This window comes from Amblyraja radiata, chromosome 14, assembly GCF_010909765.2.
Source record: "Amblyraja radiata isolate CabotCenter1 chromosome 14, sAmbRad1.1.pri, whole genome shotgun sequence".
Lineage (NCBI taxonomy): Eukaryota > Metazoa > Chordata > Chondrichthyes > Rajiformes > Rajidae > Amblyraja > Amblyraja radiata.
This window is the reverse complement of record NC_045969.1, coordinates 16,776,870-16,795,877: the sequence shown is the minus strand read 5'-3', so window position 1 is coordinate 16,795,877 and position 19,008 is coordinate 16,776,870. Positions and strand designations below refer to the sequence as shown.

Sequence of the window (19,008 nt, the reverse complement as noted above, 5' to 3'; positions counted from 1 at the left end):
ATTAATAAATAAATAAATAAATAATGGCTTCTTTGACTTTCAATGGCACAACTTTGACTTTCAATGGCACAACTTTGGTCCTCATGTTGATAAACAACAATAAAAGTTTCCAAATGTGATGGAAAGACTGGAGGAAAGACTAGGTGTTGAGCACTCTCTTATACCTGCATTAAGGAGACAATTAAACGCAGCTGAGCCAGTGAAGCCATGTGTCCCAAACATTATGGTGTCCTGAAATTGGGGGACCCTGTATAAACACAGCTGTAATTTCCACATGGTGAAACCAAAATGTATAAAAATGGCCTTTAATAAAATCTGACAATGTGCACTTTAACCTCGTGATTTTTTCTATTACAAATCTAAAATAGTGGAGTACAGAGGCAAATAAATAAATTATGGGTCTTTGTCCCAAACGTTATGGAGGGCACTGTACGTCTATGACACATGCTTACTGATGTATTTCCCAGGGGCCCCAGGCCTTTCTTTATTTTTCATTCCCCTAAAAACACTTATTAGTCCTAATAGGCTTCTCTGTTCAACAATCTTAACTTTTTGAAGTTTCCTTCCCACTTGGAATGTAATATTATTTGACATATCTAAACCATTTCTAAAGGTCTGATTGTCTTGTTTTTCTTTACCCAGAATTTATTCAGATTCTCCAACTGTAACCTAATCAGTAAGTTACATATTTATCTTTCACTTTCTCTCTGAAACCAGTTCTTTGGGTCGAGGATGATACAGATTTATAACGAACTAGACTAAGTGGGACCCGTTGGGTCTCATGTTCACCCGGGAGGGCTAGTCCCCCGATGGAATATTCAACCTCTCCACCAATTCCAATATTGGTGGCCAGTGGGGGCTTTCTGGAGCGCTAGTGTGGGTGTTGTGGGCTGAAGGGACTGGTTTCCAGAGGGCTAATATGAACATTGTGGACCAAATTCCTGATGCATAGGTAGCCCACTCATGGCTGGTGGGCTGGCAGTTGACTCGCGGCTATTCCTTGAAATTCCATTTCAAGCAGGGTGCAAGGCCACCAAACTCAAGTGCAGATTCATACCATTTCAAGCAGGGTCCAAGTCCACCAAACTCAAGTGCAGTTTCCTGCCACTTCAAGCAGGGTGCAAGGCCACCAAATTCAAGTGCAGTTTCATGCCACTTCAAGCAGGGTCCAAGTCCACCAAACTCAAGTGCAGTTTCCTGCCACTTCACGCAGGGTGCAAGGCCACCAAACTCAAGTGCAGTTTCATGTAATTTCAAGCAGGGTGCAAGGCCACCAAATTCAAGTGCAATTTTTTTTAATGTATCTGTAATTCTTTGTACTGTTTGATGTGTTATATGGACCTGTGTCTGAAATAAAGCTTTAATAATAATAATAATAATAATAAAACAATCAGTTTAAATTTGAGTACAATAGATAGTGGAAAGGGCAGAACTGCAGATATAGACTGCAGAATATAGCTCTCAACATGACCTGGGACTAGTCTTTGATTATGTTGGCTGCTTTTGCTAGACAGCATGAAGTGTACATGGAGTCAATGGTGGGACATCTGATCAGTATAATAGACTGGGCTGCATCTTCAACTCTCTGCAATTTCATGCGGGTAGAATCTTAGGAGAGTTGAGGGGAACGTGAGGCAAATAAGTTAGAATTTTTGTAAATATATTGGTGCGGACTGGATGGGCTGAAAGGCCTCTTTCCATAGTATGTGACTCAGTGACTGGTAGAGAATGAGAAGTGATTCAAATGGTTTCTAAAGAAATAAATGGGGAAATTATATGAAAGGGAAGATTGGGGAAAGAAAGGAGTGAATTAAGTCAGCAAAGGGATAAGGAGAGTTGAGTCATTGATTGAAATGATGGCCATCAAAAATGGTGTAAAGGCTGAAGGAAATTGAAAACTAGGTTCCAATAATAAATGGTGACATGGGGAATTGACAAGTGACACATCATTGGGAAATTTATAAAACTAATGTCACCCACAAAATCTCAAGATGGAGATTATAGATCTGTATGGGTCAACTGGCCAAGTGACAGACACGTGGCAGATGGGATTTAGAGAAGGAGGGGTGACCTCATTAATTTTCGTATGACAATGAGGTGAGTCATTATTAAGGAAATGCTATCTTTTTTTTAAAGAAATCAAGGCGTGGTACACAAATCTTTGAATTTCTCAGACGTATTCTTAGCAGAAATCAGGAACACGGGGAACAAGAATGAGGAAGACTGACTGAACTGTATTGCCTTCCATCACAGTGATCACTGTGGTGAATGATTATGTTAAGTTCTGTCGTGTATTGTCTTTTAATTGTATGGCTGCATGGTAACTCAAATATCACTGTACCTCAATTGGTGCATGTGACAATAAATGTGAACTTAAACTTGAACAAAATCCAACCATAAATGCAGTGACACCGGTTTACTCACATCGCCCATTAAATTCCTCCTAACTAATAACGCTTTGTTTGGAGATGCCAGTGTACTTTGCCCTCGGGTGTTTTTTTTAATATAAGATTTGTTGTTTGGCAAGGTAACAGTCGAGCTGACAGTCTGACTGCTGTCACGTGAAGTTCTGGAAACAGAACGGAAGTAGTTTTCCGGGCTGTGGTTGCAGTTCTGTTGCTGCGTTTCTTAAAGACACACAGAAAGAGAGAGAGAGAGAGAGAGAACGTGTGTGGAGCTGGGGGGGATTAATTTCGAGTTGTGAGCAGACTGCGTTTTGCATGCAATTCAATTGGAGTTAAAACAAGGTTGGATCCAGAGGATAGTGTTTCACTGTTTGGGAGAGTTGAGGAGATTTAGCAGTTGGAGCCGGTCACCCAGCCAATGGATCGAGCGGCCCGGGCTTGCTGACATCAGGCAGCTTGATCCGCCCAGTCGGAGGCAGCAGGTAGCATCGACCGCCGCCAACCGCACCTGAAGGTGAGAGAGCGAAGCACGGGAGCACCGACTCGCTGCTGGGACAGACCCTACCTGTGGACATGAGCAGCACCGTAAGGATCCTGAGGTGAGGCGACAGCGCGCTGTTTTATCCCCCTGTCACCCCTTTCCTCCCGATACAAAGTTTCACTACTTTCTCTTCCGGACACGATTCCCTCAAAATCATTCAAGGGCGTTCCTTTCTTAGGTGTGAATTTTAATGTTGTGCTCACCTGTGGGATTTTTGTTTAAAATTACACAGGGTTTGGGGATTACTACTACTGCAATGTTTTAGTTTATTTGTCTACCAATGTTAATCCAACGTGTGAGAATAGTGGGCATATGAAATGAAGACGTCGAGACGGGCTCTGGAGCTTTCTTTCGGGGCGCTAAGCCGCGCCAGGCCTCCTGCGGGCTGGCACAGCGCGGCTCCTCTCCGGCGATGCCGGGTGTATTGGTTGCAACTCGACAGACAGACAGACGTTGCTGCATCAATCGGAGTCGAGAACCCCGGTGTTTAGGGAAGTTCCTCCTTCCACCCCCCCCCCCCCCCAAAAAAAATCCCACTTAATTCAGAATTTTAAAAAAATATAGAAAATCAGTGTAAAAACTCTTTTTTATATATTAAGTATTTATACATTCAATTGTGTCACTCATACCCTGTAGTGTTGGCGCATCTTTCAACCACTTTCACCTGTGGGCCAAAGTAGATTGACGGTGTGAGATTGATGGCTCCGCGCCTCCGAGTCATGAAGCTATCTGGCCTTTTAATACTTTAATAACCCGGGTGATTCTGCAGCATAAGCTTTTAATTAATCATGAATATTGCTTGAATATTTAATTGAAGTTTCACATATACCATTTCCCCAGAGTAGGATAATCAAGAATCTAGACGACATGGGTTTAAAGTGAAGAGGGAAAAATCTAATAGGAAACTGAGGGGCAACTTTTTTTACACAAAGGGTGGTGGGTGGGTTGGACATAAGGCCATCGGGTCAAAGGGCGTGACGCACGGAGCAGCTCAACCATGTGGAGTACATGGCAGCTTCCATACTAATACACGAAACGCGTACTTTTTTACCTGTTAAAAACGGCCGAAATTGTCATTTTTTGCGCTGTAAATAATTGTGGAAATCGGGGTAAGCGTGAGAGACATTTTATCCTACTTCAGAATTCCAAAAGTGAGGAGAAATGATGGTAGAGAGATGTGAGAGCTGAAGGGACAACAACAGCTAAAGTGGTTGGCGAACATTGGCCTTGCAGATATCAAGATTGAAAATATTGGCAATTATCGCATTTGCTCACTGCATTTCTTCAACTAAGACATTATTTGTGTTTTTTCTTGATTCCTTTGGTATCTAAAATGTTTCAGAAGTGATAAATCTGGCTGTAAAATTTTAAAGAAAACGGTTCTGAAGCTAAATTTATCATTAAAAAAATCTCCAGACTTACTAGTGGTGCGGAAAAGTAAGTTTTCTAACATTATGCTATTGAGATGTATATTTTGGCAAATAATAAAATGTCCAGACAGCTTAAACACCCACTCCCTTTCAAAGATATTGTCAATTTACTGAGGTCGATTATGTCCAAATTAACAGCTAACAATTATGCCATTCCTTGGCTTGCATCTGAGTAAAATGTAATTCAAAACCCACGTATAGTTTGCGATTTAAAAAAAAAAGATAAATTTCGCTTCAGAAGCGATTTCTGAGCATCTCACTTGAGAACCATGGGTTTTAAAAAAAAAAAAAATTACAGCCAGATTTATCACTTCTGAAACTTTGACCATTGACCATTTTGGCGGCTTTTAACTGGCCCGCTACGCTAGAAACAATGGTAAGTGCTTACCTGCAGTTCATCGCGTGTACTCCAGTTGGCGTTGCGTGGCAACAGTACGGGTCACGGTTTGTGACCTCGACTGCCGTGCAACCTCCCTATCAAATCAATTCAAATCAAATCAAATCAACCTTTATTGTCATCTTGCAAAGCAACAGTTGCACAGTGCAAAATGAGAAGACGTTTCCCAGGGAATACCGGAGCATCGCACATGAAACTTAAAACATTTCACACATAATAACAATAAAAACAAGCCAGTCCCTGATGAAACAGTATAAATAGTTAAAAGCAGGTAAAACAGCAACATTAAAATACAGTAAAACCAATCATTAAAATGTCCGGGGCAACTGATTTGAGTGGCCAGTGCCAGAGTTATTAAAAATGCCAGTGCAAAGCCGCAGAATCAGGTGACTGAGTACAGAGTGACTGTTTAGCAGCCTCACAGCCTGTGGCAGGAAGCTGTTTAGCAGTCTTGTAGTCCGGGCTTTGATGCTACGGTATCTCTTGCCTGATGGCAGGAGATCCAGGTGTGTGTGGAGGGGGTGCAGTTTGTCCTTAGCTATTCTCAGAGCTTTTTTCAGACAGCAGCTCTGGAACAGTTCTTGTACCGAGGGTAGGGAGACGCCAATGATCCTCTCTGCTCCCCTCACTACCCTCTGCAGAGCCTTCCTGTCTGAGCAGTTGCAGTTGGAGTACCACGTGTTTATGCAGTACGTGAGTACAGACTCCACCGTGCCCCTGTAGAAAGTCCTGAGGATGTTGGTGGGGAGTGAGGCCTGTTTGAGTTTCCTCAGGAAGTGCAGTCGCTGATGGGCCCGTTTGACAATCCCAGTGTTGTTCCTGGGCCAGGTGAGACTGTCTGTAATTTGCACTCCGAGGAACTTAATACTCTCCACTCTCTCCACTGTGGTGCCACTGATGTTGAGGGGTGTGTGTTTTGGCTGCGCCCTCCTGAAGTCGACAACCATCTCCTTTGTTTTGTCGACTTTTAATGCTAGATTGTTGTTGCCGCACCAGTCCACTAGTTGTTTTACTTCCTCCCTGTACATTGATTCGTCATCTCCGTTGATGAGTCCCACCATCTGTTGTGTCATCAATACCAACCATTTGAGATTAGTACATAAAAGAACCAACCAGGATAACACAATTTCTCATTATTAATTCTATTGCACTTATTAAAGTATGAATTGTTTCCCCCACCCCTATGATATAGCCATGAAATCATACAGCATGGAAACAGGTCCTTCGGCCCAACTTGCCCACAACGACTAACATGCCCGGTCTACACAGTCCCACTTGCCTGTGTTTGGCCCATATCATTCTAAACCTATCCTATCCATGCACCTGTCCAAATGTCTTTTAATCTTTGAGAAGTTCAGCATGTCACCAACAACTGTCACCAATGTTTACAGATTACTAAGTTACAGAGATAGGTTGAATAAGTTAGGTCTTTATTCTCTGGAGCGCAGAAGGTTAAGGGGGGGGGACTTGATAGAGGTCTTTAAAATGATGAGAGGGATAGACAGAGTTGATGTGATCAAGCTTTTCCCTTTGAGAATAGGGAAGATTCAAACAAGAGGACATGACTTCAGAATTAAGGGACAGAAGTTTAGGGGTAACATGAGGGGGAACTTCTTTACTCAGAGAGTGGTGGCGGTGTGGAATGAGCTTCCAGTGGAAGTGGTGGCGGCAGGTTCGTTGGTATCATTTAAAAATAAATTGGATAGGCATATGGATGAGAAGGGAATGGAGGGTTATGGTATGAGTGCAGGCAGGTGGGACTAAGGGAAAAAAGTTGTTCGGCACGGACTTGTAGGGCCGAGATGGCCTGTTTCCGTGCTGTAATTGTTATGTGGTAATATGCGCCATAAAAGCATTTTATCGGATGCTTCAGGGCATGGTTTGGGAACAGCTCCATCCAAGACCACAAGAAATGGAAAAGAATTGGGAACACAAACCAACCTCCCTTCCATTGATTCCATTTATACTTCACGCTCCCACAGCAAGGTCACCAGCATAATCAAGGACAAATCTCACCCCGGTCATTCTCCCCTCTCCCCCTGGCAAGAAGTGCAAAATGTGAAAACACACACCTCCAGATTGAGGGACAGTTTCTTCCCAGCTGTCATCCAACAACTGAACCATCCTATTAACAACTAAGGAGCAGTCCTGAGCTACTATCGCCCTCATTTGAGACCCTCAGACTATCTTTAATCAGACTCTACTGGACTTGATCTTGCACTAAACGTTATTTCCTTTATCTGTACACTGTGGATGGCTCGATTGTCATCATGTGTAGACTTTCCGCTGACTGGCTGGATCGCAACAAAGGATTTTCACTGCAACAATAAACGTGATAATGAACTAAACTAATAGTACCTACCCCAACTACCTCCTTTGGCAGCTCGTTCCATCATTCCAATCTGTGCTGCCAGATTTGTTCCAATCTGTGCTGCCAGATTTGTTCCAACCTGTTCTGCCAGATTCATTAAATGCCAGACATACTTTAATACAATTCAAGGTCTTACATAGACTACACTACTCTAAAATAAAACTAAATAGAATCTTCCCACAAATCTCTCCTATTTGTGATAAATGTCTACATCTAGAGGCTAATTTAACACATACGTTTGCAAACTGTATAAAACTTAAACATTTCTGGATTGATATTTTTGAAATAACTTCAGAAGTTATTAATACAAAACTGGACCCAAACACAAAATTAATAATACTTGGAATATCAGAACAAAGTTTAACACTCACAACAAACCAAAGAAATTTCCTCGACTACAGTATAATAATCGGGAAAATATTAATATAAAATTTTGGAAAGGCCCTACAACCCCCACAATTAAAATGTGGATTACGGAAATGTCGGAGACCCTATACTTAGAAAGAATTAGACTTGTCTTAATGGACAAACAAGATATTTTCGATAAAATCTGGGCTCCATTCATTAACTATCTGAAGGGATAGATTGGCACAGCACGAGGACCCAACTGAAACTTGAACTCGGGATCAGATGAAAAGCTATACTTTATAATCTACGAACCTATCTCCATTGACGTATTACAGGTAACCCATTCCACCTCCTCTGTTTTTCTGTGTTTTTTTTAATTTGTAACTACCTACCCTCTTTTTCTCTCTCTTTCTATAAAAAATAAAAACACTAGAAGCAGAAGTAATTGATAATTAAAAATTTAAATAATGTATGACTGATGTATATGAAAAGTCTTTTTACTATAATATGTAACTATACTTTATAATATGTCTACTTCTAATAAAAATATTTTTTTTAAAAAGAAAGAAAAAAAAAGAATTAATAATGAGAAATTGTGTTATCCTGGTTGGTTCTTTTATGTACTAATCTCAAATGGTTGGTATTTCTGAAGACCTGCAAGTCATTAGTTAACTTTTTTTATTATCACGAGTAATTCTATCCCTTTCCCTTGTGACTGTCCTGTGCTGAACAAGACTTTTCGAATGTTGGTGTTGTATTTCATCCCAAGACAAGTGTCAAACTACATTTAATCACAGCCTTGCCACATTCCAACTCTCTAGTTTCTCCCCCCAATCTGAAATGGGGACCTGACCCGGAACATCGCTTGTCCAGTCCCTCCCCAGATGCTGTCTGACCCGCTGAGTTCCTCCAAAACTTTGTTTTTTGCTCGGGATTTCAGTATCTACAGTTTCATGCAACTCCTTGCCACTCCCTATCTCTGTAATATTATCCTCCAAGAGCCTTAGTCCTTATAAATGTATTCCTTCAATTTTGATCTCTTGATTATCCCTGCAATTTAATTACTAATGGCAGCCTTGCTCGTAGCTGCCGAGGATCCGGGTTTTGGAATTGCCTGTCTAAATCCCCTTGACTCCTTCCTTTAATATCCTCCAAAATACTTTAGGCCATCCTATGGCTTGGGTTTGATGGCATGCCCTTAAAACACATTAAGAGATTTAACTGCAGTTTTTGTTGCAAACTTGCATCGTACCTGGACCTCACCGTACTTGTACATATGACAATAAACTCAACTTCGCTTGGCACAATATAATTCAGGTTACATGTTCTTCACGATCCTGCTTTAAATTATATCATCGCTTATAAGTGAACAAACTAGTTATGGTACAGGAAGCATTATGGGGAGGGGGTGGGAGGGTGCAAAGTTTTTAAAAAAATGGTGCATGATTCTTTTAATTTCTTGAGGAATTAATGACAAACTTCTTGACAAGTAACATTCAGACGTCAAGTTTAAAAAAAGCTGTATAAAATGCCAGATGTCTGTATACGTTGAAACTAATCAATAGCTGACATCAGTGGAATGGATTCCTCGCGATAGGATTTATTTGCATTTGGAAGAAAATGGGCTAGTTGGGGACTGAGCTACGATTTTTATTTTGGCACAGCATTGGTGCTAATTTATGATTTGTGTAATTTTTAAACTTATGAGGAATCATTTTACCAGCTTTGCTTTCTATTCTCCATTGAGAATTTGAGCAATAAATGTCTGTCGTGCTGTTGTCCTTTTATTTGTGCTAGTACATTACCATTGCTTAGTAACTAATCTTTAGGTGTTTGTTGTTTCACGGCATTTCTGTGAAATTGCCAGTTGTGAAGAAATACTTATATAATTCATAGCTGTTCTACCTGACATTGAAAAGTTTGAACTGCTTACAAAAAGAAATGCACAACAATGTGGAATAATATTTACCGTGAACTTGGCTCTTCATATCTCTGCCGCATCTATTCTTGAGGTGAAGCTTTTTGTTTAAGGACATCCAAAATGTCTTCGTTTTTCAGCGAATGGGATTCATTTCTCACCTTATTATAATTAATCGAGCCCATACCTGCAAATTTGAAAGAAACGCAGGTTGGAGCAAGGGAACAGAAAGATCTTGAAACAGTGGAAAGTGTGAGGAGGTTATTAAATCTCACTTTTACCCGTAAGTGTAGCCCCTAAAATTCCTGGACTAATTTCCACATCAAACTCAACCAAACTTTAACAAGAATGATACAGATTCTATGACAGGAAACCACATCCTTCACTAGTATTCGAGCAATGTTTTTGGAAAAAAAAGTACACAAAACCAAAAAAAATACAGCTATAACTACAATTAAACAAAAATTGAAAGACAAAAACATTTACATGGGGAAATAATTAAAGCATATTCAAAGTGCCAGTTTTGCCTCAGTTAGTTGCATTCTTGCACAAATCAGAAAACTGTAGGTTTAACTCCCACTCTCGAGACTCACGCACACAAAACTAGGCCAACAGAATATCTGCACGAAAACAATACTATCAGAATGGTGTACTATTGGTAGTGCCATCATTTGGATGAAACTGTGAAATTTTAGCCCTGTTGTTCTTCTTAAACAAGTATGAAGCATCCTACATTATTATCTGAAAGACAATTGAGTTCTGGTTGTTATCCTTCAATCAATAAATTAATAAAAACGTTTGTTATTGGGCTGCTGTTTATGGGAGAAGTGTTTTATCGAGGTCATGGTTCAAAGTGAAGATTGATATCACTAAAACATTCACACATTAACTGCCGAATGATTCGGAACTATACCCAGAGCGAAGGATACTAACAAAATGTGAAAAAATAACAATGATCATTTGGCCCTTCAAATCCATTCCACCATTCATTACAATCATGGCTGATCTTATACCTCAGTCATAATTTCACTTCCTCCCCATATCCTTTGAAAACTTGTCCTTCTTAGAAATGTCCAGTAACTTGTGATCGAGAATTGTACAAGATCACCAAATGAGTGAAGAAACTTCTCATTCATTTCCAAATGTCTTATTGCATACCCTGACACTGTGAAACCTCGTTCTAAACCCCAGCCTCATCAAACATGCTACGATGATACCACAATAATATGACCTTTAGAAGACAAAAGCCAAGTACAAAACAATGGTGAGAGGCAGGGGAAATGGCAAAAAGGAATTGCCATTGGAATTTAATACAAGAATGACATGCCCATTTTGGCAAAAAAATATAAACTAGAAGGAAGGACAACAAAACAACAAAGAGACTGGAAGGTACAGGCTTGCTGAACGCAAGGTGCCACAACAGGTTGATATTGTTAAAATAATAACCATTGGACAAGGGAGACTATTCAGTTAATTTTGGCTATGCAGGCTCTTTCGAGTCATGATACCCTCTTTTTACTTCATATTTTTCACTCAAGTATTCATTCAATTTCCTTTGATCACTTTGACTCAACTGAAAAAAGGACATGTACATTGAGGATTATAAAACTATGAGAGGCAGAGATAAGATGAATTGCCAGAGTCTTTTCCTGCAAAGCTAGAGTCTAAAGCTAGAGAATGTAAATTCAGTGAAAAATGCATTGCTCTTTATAATCTGGGTTAGGCGATGAAGTGAAGAGGTTGAAGAGATTATGGAATCTTGACAGTTAATGTTAATGTATTGAAGTTTATTTGTGATTTCTTTGTTTATATAGAAACAAACATCAATATGGGCTTGCTAGCATTAATGTTAAAACTTCATGCAGTTGATGTTTAAATGAATAAAATGGGTGGAAAGATTAACCTATTGCACGTTCAAAGTGCAGTTAAACAGCAATAAACCATGACTAAAGTATTCAGATCTTGCATTAAAGTGTTTCCATAGGAGTAAAAGACATTCTCTGGACATTTTCAATATTTTTGTTGTAATTTTAGCCTGATCTCCATGCAACAACCAGAGGGGTGGGGAGGGAACGATGTGACAGGGATCACATTATAGCTGGCAGGAATGTTGAAAAATAATGTGCTGGATGCATTGGCTGATGTGTGAAAGGGAAAAATCAAAGGAATCGGATCTTGTTCTCAGAAGACACAAGGAACAGCAGATGCTGCAATCCAGCACAGAACACAAAGTGCTGGAGAAACTCAACAGGCCAGGCAGCATTTCTGGAGGACTAGGGTGGGTGAAATTTAGGGTCCGGATCCTTCTTCAGACTGATCTTGTTGATCCATTGATTTTTTTAATTGCCATTTGGGTGGCATTTAAAAATCTAAAAATTAAAATATTTTATTTGAGACATTTGGCCAGATTTTAATTCCTAACTCCCATTGAACTGTATGAAATTCAGGTATGTTCTTCACTTAGAAATTTGCAGGCAATATGTGCAAAGTGCAAGGGCTGAACTTTAGAACATACAGTGCACTCAGAAAGTATTCAGACCCCTTCACTTTTTCCACATTTTGTTACGTTACAGTCTTATTTTGAAATAGATTAAAAAATGATTTATCATCAATCTACACACAATACCCCAGAATGAAGAAGCGAAAACAGGTGTTTTGAAATTTTTGCAAAGTAATTAAAAAGAAATAACTGAAATATCACATTTATATAAGTATTTAGACCCTTTGCCATGACACTCAAAATTGAACTAAGGTTCATCCTGGTTCCATTAATTATCCTTGAGATGTTTATACAATTTGATTGGAGTCCACCAGTGGTAAATTAAATTGATTGGACATGATTTGGAAAGGCACACACTTGTCTATATAAGGTTCCACAGTTGACAGTGCATGTCAGAACAAAAACCAAGCATTGAAGACGAAGGAATTGTTATTGACCAGTCGAGACACAGATCTGGGGAAGGGTATAAAACAATTTCTGCAGCATTTCAGGTCCCGAAGTGCACAGTGGCCTCCGTCATTTATAAATGGAAGAATTCTGGAACCACCAGGACTCTTCATAGAGCTGGCCGCCAGGCCAAACTGAGCAATCGGGGGAGAAGGGCCTTGGTCAGGGAGGTGACCAAGTACCCAATGGTCTCTCTGGCAGAGCTCCAGAGTTCCTCTGTGGAGATGGGAGAACCTTCCAGAAGGACAACTATATCTGCAGCACCCCACCTATCAGGCCTTTATGGTAGAGTGGCCAGATGGAGGCCACCCCTCAGTAAAAGGCACATGACAGCCCGCTTGGAGTTTGCCAGAAGGCACCTAAAGGACTCTCAGACCATGAGAAACAAGATTCTCTGGTTTGATGAAACCAAGATTCTTTGGCCTGAATGCCAAGTGTCATGTCTGGAGGAAACCAGGCACCGCTCATCACCTGGCAAATACCATACCCACGGTGAAGCATGGTGGTGGCAGTATCATGTTTTTCAGCGGCAGGAACTGGGAGACTAGTCAGGATTGAGGAAAAGGTGAACGGAACAAAGTACAGAGAGATCCTTGATGAAAACCTGCTCCAGAGCGTTCTGACCTCAGGCAGAGGTTTACCTTCCAACAGGACAACGACCTTAAGCACGCAATCAAGACAATGCAGGAATGGTTTTGTGATAAGTCTGTGAATGTCCTTGAGTGGCCCAGCCAGAGCCCGGACTTACCCAATCGAACATCTCTGGAGGGACCTTGAAATAGCTGTGCATCGATGCTTCCCATCCAACCTGACAGAGCTTGAGGTGATCTGCAGAGAAGAATGGGAGAAATTACCCAAATACAGGTGTGCCAAGCTTGTAGCGTCATACCCAAGATGACTTGAGGTTGTAATCGTTGCCAAAATAATTATGTAAATGTGATATTTCAGTTATTTATTTTTAATTACTTTGCAAAAAAATTCTAAACACCTGTCGTAGCATGTCGCGGGTGGACGTAGGTTGACTTTGGTTGTCGTAGGTTGTCGCCTGTGTGGTCGTAGGTTGTCATAGGTGTGATCGTAGGTGGACGTCCTAATGGGTCGCCGGTTGTCGGTACATTGCCGCAGCTTGATGTCGACTGTGTGGTAGGTTGTCATAGCTTGTCGTAGACATTGTCGTGGGGGTGGTGGTGGGGGGGGGGGGTCCAGTCGCCGCTTTTTTTAGCGACCTGCTATGACTGCGACAGTCGCTGGGAGTCACCGAAAAAATCCCGTAAGTGGGACAGGCCCTTTAGGCAAAGCAGTTGCTGCACCAAACTGTGTTGTGGTGCAACTGTAGAAAGTGAGTAATTCTACACTTTGCAAATGTCATTTGTCTTCTGGGGGAGGAGAGGTGTTGTGCTTTCTTGGCCACAACATCCACATAATTGGACCAGAACAAATTCCCCGATGAACTTGAAGCTCTTGACGATCCCCACTTCATCACCATTGATGCAGACTGGGATATGTACTCCACTTCCTGAAGTTGATATCTATCTCCTATTATAAAGTGTGGCAAGATTATGTTATGTATCATTGGCAACATGTATAGCAATTGCTAAATGTTATAAGCTGTCAAACTGAGGAAAATTATGAAGAAATATTAAGACTATGTGAGGAAACAGGAATGTTCGTCAGATCTGGTAAATGAAATGTAGCTGTGTAAAGGAAGCCTGGTTTCATTGTGAGTCAACTTTGTAATTTTTCTCTAAAAGAAAATGAATTGGGCTCTCCACGTGTTAAATAAATGTTAAAGTTCAAAATGTCTTTGAAAGCATTAATTATTATAGCAAATTCAAAATGGATTTATATATCTCTTAACAGCAAGGAAATTAACTTTGATCAATATTGAGGTTAGGGTTGCCAACTTTCTCTCCCAAATAATGGACAAAAGGTCAAAATAAGGGACAAATTCCCGACGGCAATTCATTGACCGACACAGCAGTGGCTGGGTAAATGATGAGTCGGCCTCGGTGCTGGACTGTACACAAAGCCCAGCCGGCGGGCCAGCTGAGGAGTTTTGGCCTGGGTGCTGAACCGATGATCGGCCATGAGAAGGAGGGGTGGTAGTGTCGGGGGAAGCGAAGGTCCGAAGGTCGGACAGCTGAACGGGCTGGCGACCAAAGGGGCCATGGGCGAGGCGCTGCTGCTGCACTCCATGGGCTGCACTAAGTCGGGACGGGTGAGGCGGGTCTGGAAGCGGCGCTCCGACCCAAAGGTTCCCTTGACCCGAGTAATAGAAGACAAATACGGGACAAGGGCAGTCCCATATGGGACAACACAATTTAGCCCAGTATACGGGATGTCCCGGCCAATATGGGACAGTTGGCATCCCTAATTGAGGTATAAATGCCACAGAATAAAATGTGACATGATCTTGGAGTCAGAAACATTTGGCAGCATGAAGGCATTTAAAAAAAAAAAAAAAAAAGGGATCACTGTCAGCTAAAAGACGTACACGAGATGTAATGACAGACACATAGCTGAGGCTTAGTGAAAGTTCTACATGAGTAGGAGATGATCAGAAGTACAGCACATTTCTTTTTGGAAAAAGAGTCAAAGTGATGGGAATACAGGGATTAGGCAGTCAGCGAAAATCTGAGTGGAATTAATGGAATGATTCATGCTCGATGTGGCTTGCTCCACTGATACCCATGGTGACATTGACCTATTGTGGGCCCACAGGATCCAGTTATTGAGGACCTCCACTTTATGTGGTACTATAATAACATTCAAAAGGCATATGAACAAGTACATGGATAGAAAAGATTTAGAGGGATATGGGCAGGTGGGGCTAGTGTAGATGGAGCATCTTGGTTGGCATGGACAAGTTGGACTGAAGGGCCTATTTCCATGCTTGCTGTCTCTCTGACTCTATCTACATTGCAGAGTAGAGAATGGTGATCTGGTCTTGGTAAATACTACCATCCTGAGAGCATCAGGCACTGGCTCATTTCACCATTTGTAAATGTCTGGTATTAGGAAACATTTAAAAATAGGAAACTATTGTTTAATCTACTTGCATGTAAAATTAAATCCAGCGGCAAGAGAGCGAGGGCAAGCCAGGGGCGGCCGGCGTTGCGAGCAGCATGGGAGGTAAATATCTCTGGTATTTGGCAAAAATAATTTCATCATCTTTTAGAAGTGTAGACGTATTTTATAAGGTAAAGACTATAACAGCCAACCTCCTGCAAACATTCAGATTCTACCTTGATAATTTGAAGAAATAATGAATTAAGTGAGAGCAGATGGAGATCATGAAACAATAGCATTTAATACGGATTTAGAAGGGAAAGATTATTTTGGAACAGTGTTCATACAAATCATTGCCTCTGCAACAGAGACTCAAGTTAGATCTTGTCATCAGTATCTTTCTGTAGTCTCTCAGTGAGTACGTATGCCCCTGTCCCACTTAGGAAACCTGAACGGAAACCTCTGGAGACTTTGCACCCCACCCAAGGTTTCCATGAGGTTCCCGGAGGTTTTTGTCAGTCTCCTTAATGGTCGATAGTGGTTTCCGATTCTTCTATGTTCTGGCGATTATTTCCAAAAATTCAAAACCGGCCTTGACTAAAAATAGGTTGCCGTTTTAAAAATCGGTAATTTATTAGTCGAAGCCGGTTGCGATGCTAGTTGAAGGTGGTTGCAAGTAGTGGGAGGTCTTACCTTCCTGGTGGAATAAAACTGGGTGAAAAAAAGGTTAATATTAACATAAGCATGTGATCTCTGTCACTCCTGGGCGTGCTCAATCATAGTTGCAGAGTTTGCAAAAGCATACCAGTTTTTTTGTTTTTTTTTAAATCATTCAGAACCATGAGAGCAGGGAAGGAACTAGTTAGGTGGATGTTACTAAAAGTACATCTACTGCTGTCAGCAGCACGCCCAGGAGTGACAGAGGTCACATGCTTATGTTAATATTAACCTTTTTTTCACCCAGTTTTATTCCACCAGGGAGGTCTTACCCTTACGATTCGGGGCGGACGAAGCTGCTTTTGCTGGAGTTCGGAGTCGATCACCAACCAGGTCAGCTTCCGATGTTACCGTCCACAGGGCCCACGGCCGAAGCCTCGCGTGTATGCTCATGTGCGTGCGTGCGTGGGCATGCACGCACGTGGCCGCCAAGAAATTGTGTTCTCTCCCCCCCCATGTTTTGATAGCGATATCCGTGCCTGACTCAGCGGGTCAGGCAGCATCTCTGGAGAAAAGGAATAGGTGACATTTCAGGTCGAGATCCTTCTTCAGAGTCATTTCCTACTTCCTCTTGCACTTCATGGACTTGGTTTCTAATTGTGTTTTGTTGATGGCACAGTCTATTTATTTTCACAGTTTTGTAGAATTTATGTATAATTGGTGCTTTGTCTGTTGTTTGTGTTTATGGCCCTCGATGATGCTGCAAGCAAGATTGTGATTATACCTCTATCTCACTACTTGTGCATATGACACCAAGCTCTACTTGACTTGCTCTCTCCCAACCAGAAAAAAATTCAGACAAAACGATGACTGGTAGTTTGTGGCAATTGTACTAAAAAAAATTGAGGGGAGATCTAAATGCTGAAGAGACACATTTGCTAGTTTACATTACAAAAATACTCATTATGAGCAATATAACCAGGTCATACTTGTGTATGATCGATATAAAATAAACTACAGAGTGAGACATGATTTGTGATGCTAGAGCATGGAGCAATAATCAAACTGGTGGAGTAACACAGCCTGTCAGGTGGCAAAGCGCTGGTCAAGGATTCGTGTTGGGACCCGGCATCAGAGCTGGAAGTGTCGTTAAGTCAGTTGTGCTGAGTATGTGGCCTTGGAGCTATACCTATATATTTTTAAGGAGGTCAACATTAAGTTAATTGTTAACATTAACATTTAGTTAATTTTCTTGCAAAAGACTGGTCATGGGCTTGTTCTAAGGGTCCATTTGTTCAACTGTAAACTTTGGGTATTCAAAGTTTGACATGGTGACCAATAACATTCTGGGTTTCTGTTACAAAAATGTTTGAGATTTAGAATGAGCAAGAGAACTGTTTCAATGATTTGCATGAAATGTTACCATCCAGTCTGTTCTCACTCTTCTTGCACAGATTGCAATGATCATTATAGACAACTTCAAACCCCAAAGGATTGATGGTTGGCACAGTGATGTTGTCTCACAACTCCAGCTATGTGGGATTACATTGAGTCTGTGTGGTCTTTGTATATTCTTTCCATGACTATGCGGGTTTCTCTCGGTGCTCTTTTTTTCCTCCACATGTCAAGGATGTGCCGATTATTAGGTGCAGTAAATTATCTGTAGTAAATTACTCCTTTTGTAGGCATTTGGTTAAATGATTGGAGTGGAGTTGGTAGGTATGTTTCCGAGATGAGCTTACAAGGAATTGTGGACGGGTGGGATTGATGGCATTGCTTTGAGAACTGGAATAGAGTTAATGGGCTGATTACCCTCCTATGTCAAAAGGAAATATGAAATATACGATTGTGAATACAAACGTGATTACCTGTACATAAGCAGTTTATGCCATTCTCTGGCTCACTATGTTTTGGTGATGTTTACATGTTGTACCATGGTAACCATTATTGTGTATTGTTTGACTTCTTTCGTTGGCCACCATTATTGCAAACGTTGATTTGATAGTTCACTGGCATGTTTACTACAATAGAAAAACAGGCGCTCATGCCTATGACCAAATATTACATCATGCTGACAAGGTCACACAGTGTAATATGGTCACTGTTTACATAACTCGTTTAATCAAGCTTATTTAACCCATATTTTCCAAGATTCAATGTTTGCATTCAATTACCAGTCTAGAGATATGCATTCTAATGATATTACTTTTCTTCTTTCATGCCTTCTCCTATCCAGCAATACTGTCTTTCATTTCATTACTCTGAAATTCTGTGCTCCCTGCATTCCTAACTTAACCCTTCACCATTCATTTGCTTTCATGGAGTCATGCAGTGTGGAAACAGGCACTTTGGCCCAACTTGCCCATGCCGACCAACATGTCCCAGCTACAGTAGTCTAATGTGCCTGCCTTTGGCCCATATCCCTCTAAACCTGTCCTATCCATATACCCCTCTAGTTGCTTCTTAAATGTCACGATAGTCCCTGCCTCAACTACCTCCTCCGGCAGCTCATTCCATACACCCACCACCCTTTGCGTGAAAAGGGTTTTGCTATTGTACCTTATAGCTCTCCTGTTTCTTTTGGCATTTTGCAAAGGCCTCTTTGAGACTCAGTACTTACCTCCAATTAAACATTTCTCTTGCTCTCTCTTGTATCTGCAGTCCTCTACATCCTTTTTATGCATACTTTATTTTACCTGTTTTATTTTGGGTGTGGAATTCTCATTGCCTGTTGTCCCCAATAAGCCAAACACTGAAGAATGTTTTGACCCTAAAAATCAGCTGTCCCTTTCCCTCTGTAGATGCTCCCTTACCTTCTGAGTTCTTCCCCCACTTCGCTTTTTGCTCAGGATTCCAGCAACTGCAGTCTCTTGAATCTCCAAAACTAGCTCCATAAAGGGATAGACAGAGTTGACGTGGAAAAGCTTTTCCCACTGAGAGTAGGGAAGATTCAAACAAGGGGACATGACTTGAGAATTAAGGGAC

General features: G+C 41.2%; 1 protein-coding gene across 1 annotated transcript in view; it reads left to right on the top strand.

Moving 5' to 3' along the window:
- The first annotated feature begins 2,572 nt into the window (after window positions 1–2,572).
- Window positions 2,573–19,008, top strand: part of LOC116980425 (adapter protein CIKS-like) — a 32,600-nt gene continuing 16,164 nt past the window's right edge. Inside the window, exon 1 of the mRNA XM_033032613.1 lies at window positions 2,573–3,004. Within this exon, the coding sequence (XP_032888504.1) occupies window positions 2,979–3,004 (26 nt within the window). The 5' untranslated portion in view covers window positions 2,573–2,978. The remainder of the gene's footprint in view (window positions 3,005–19,008) is intronic.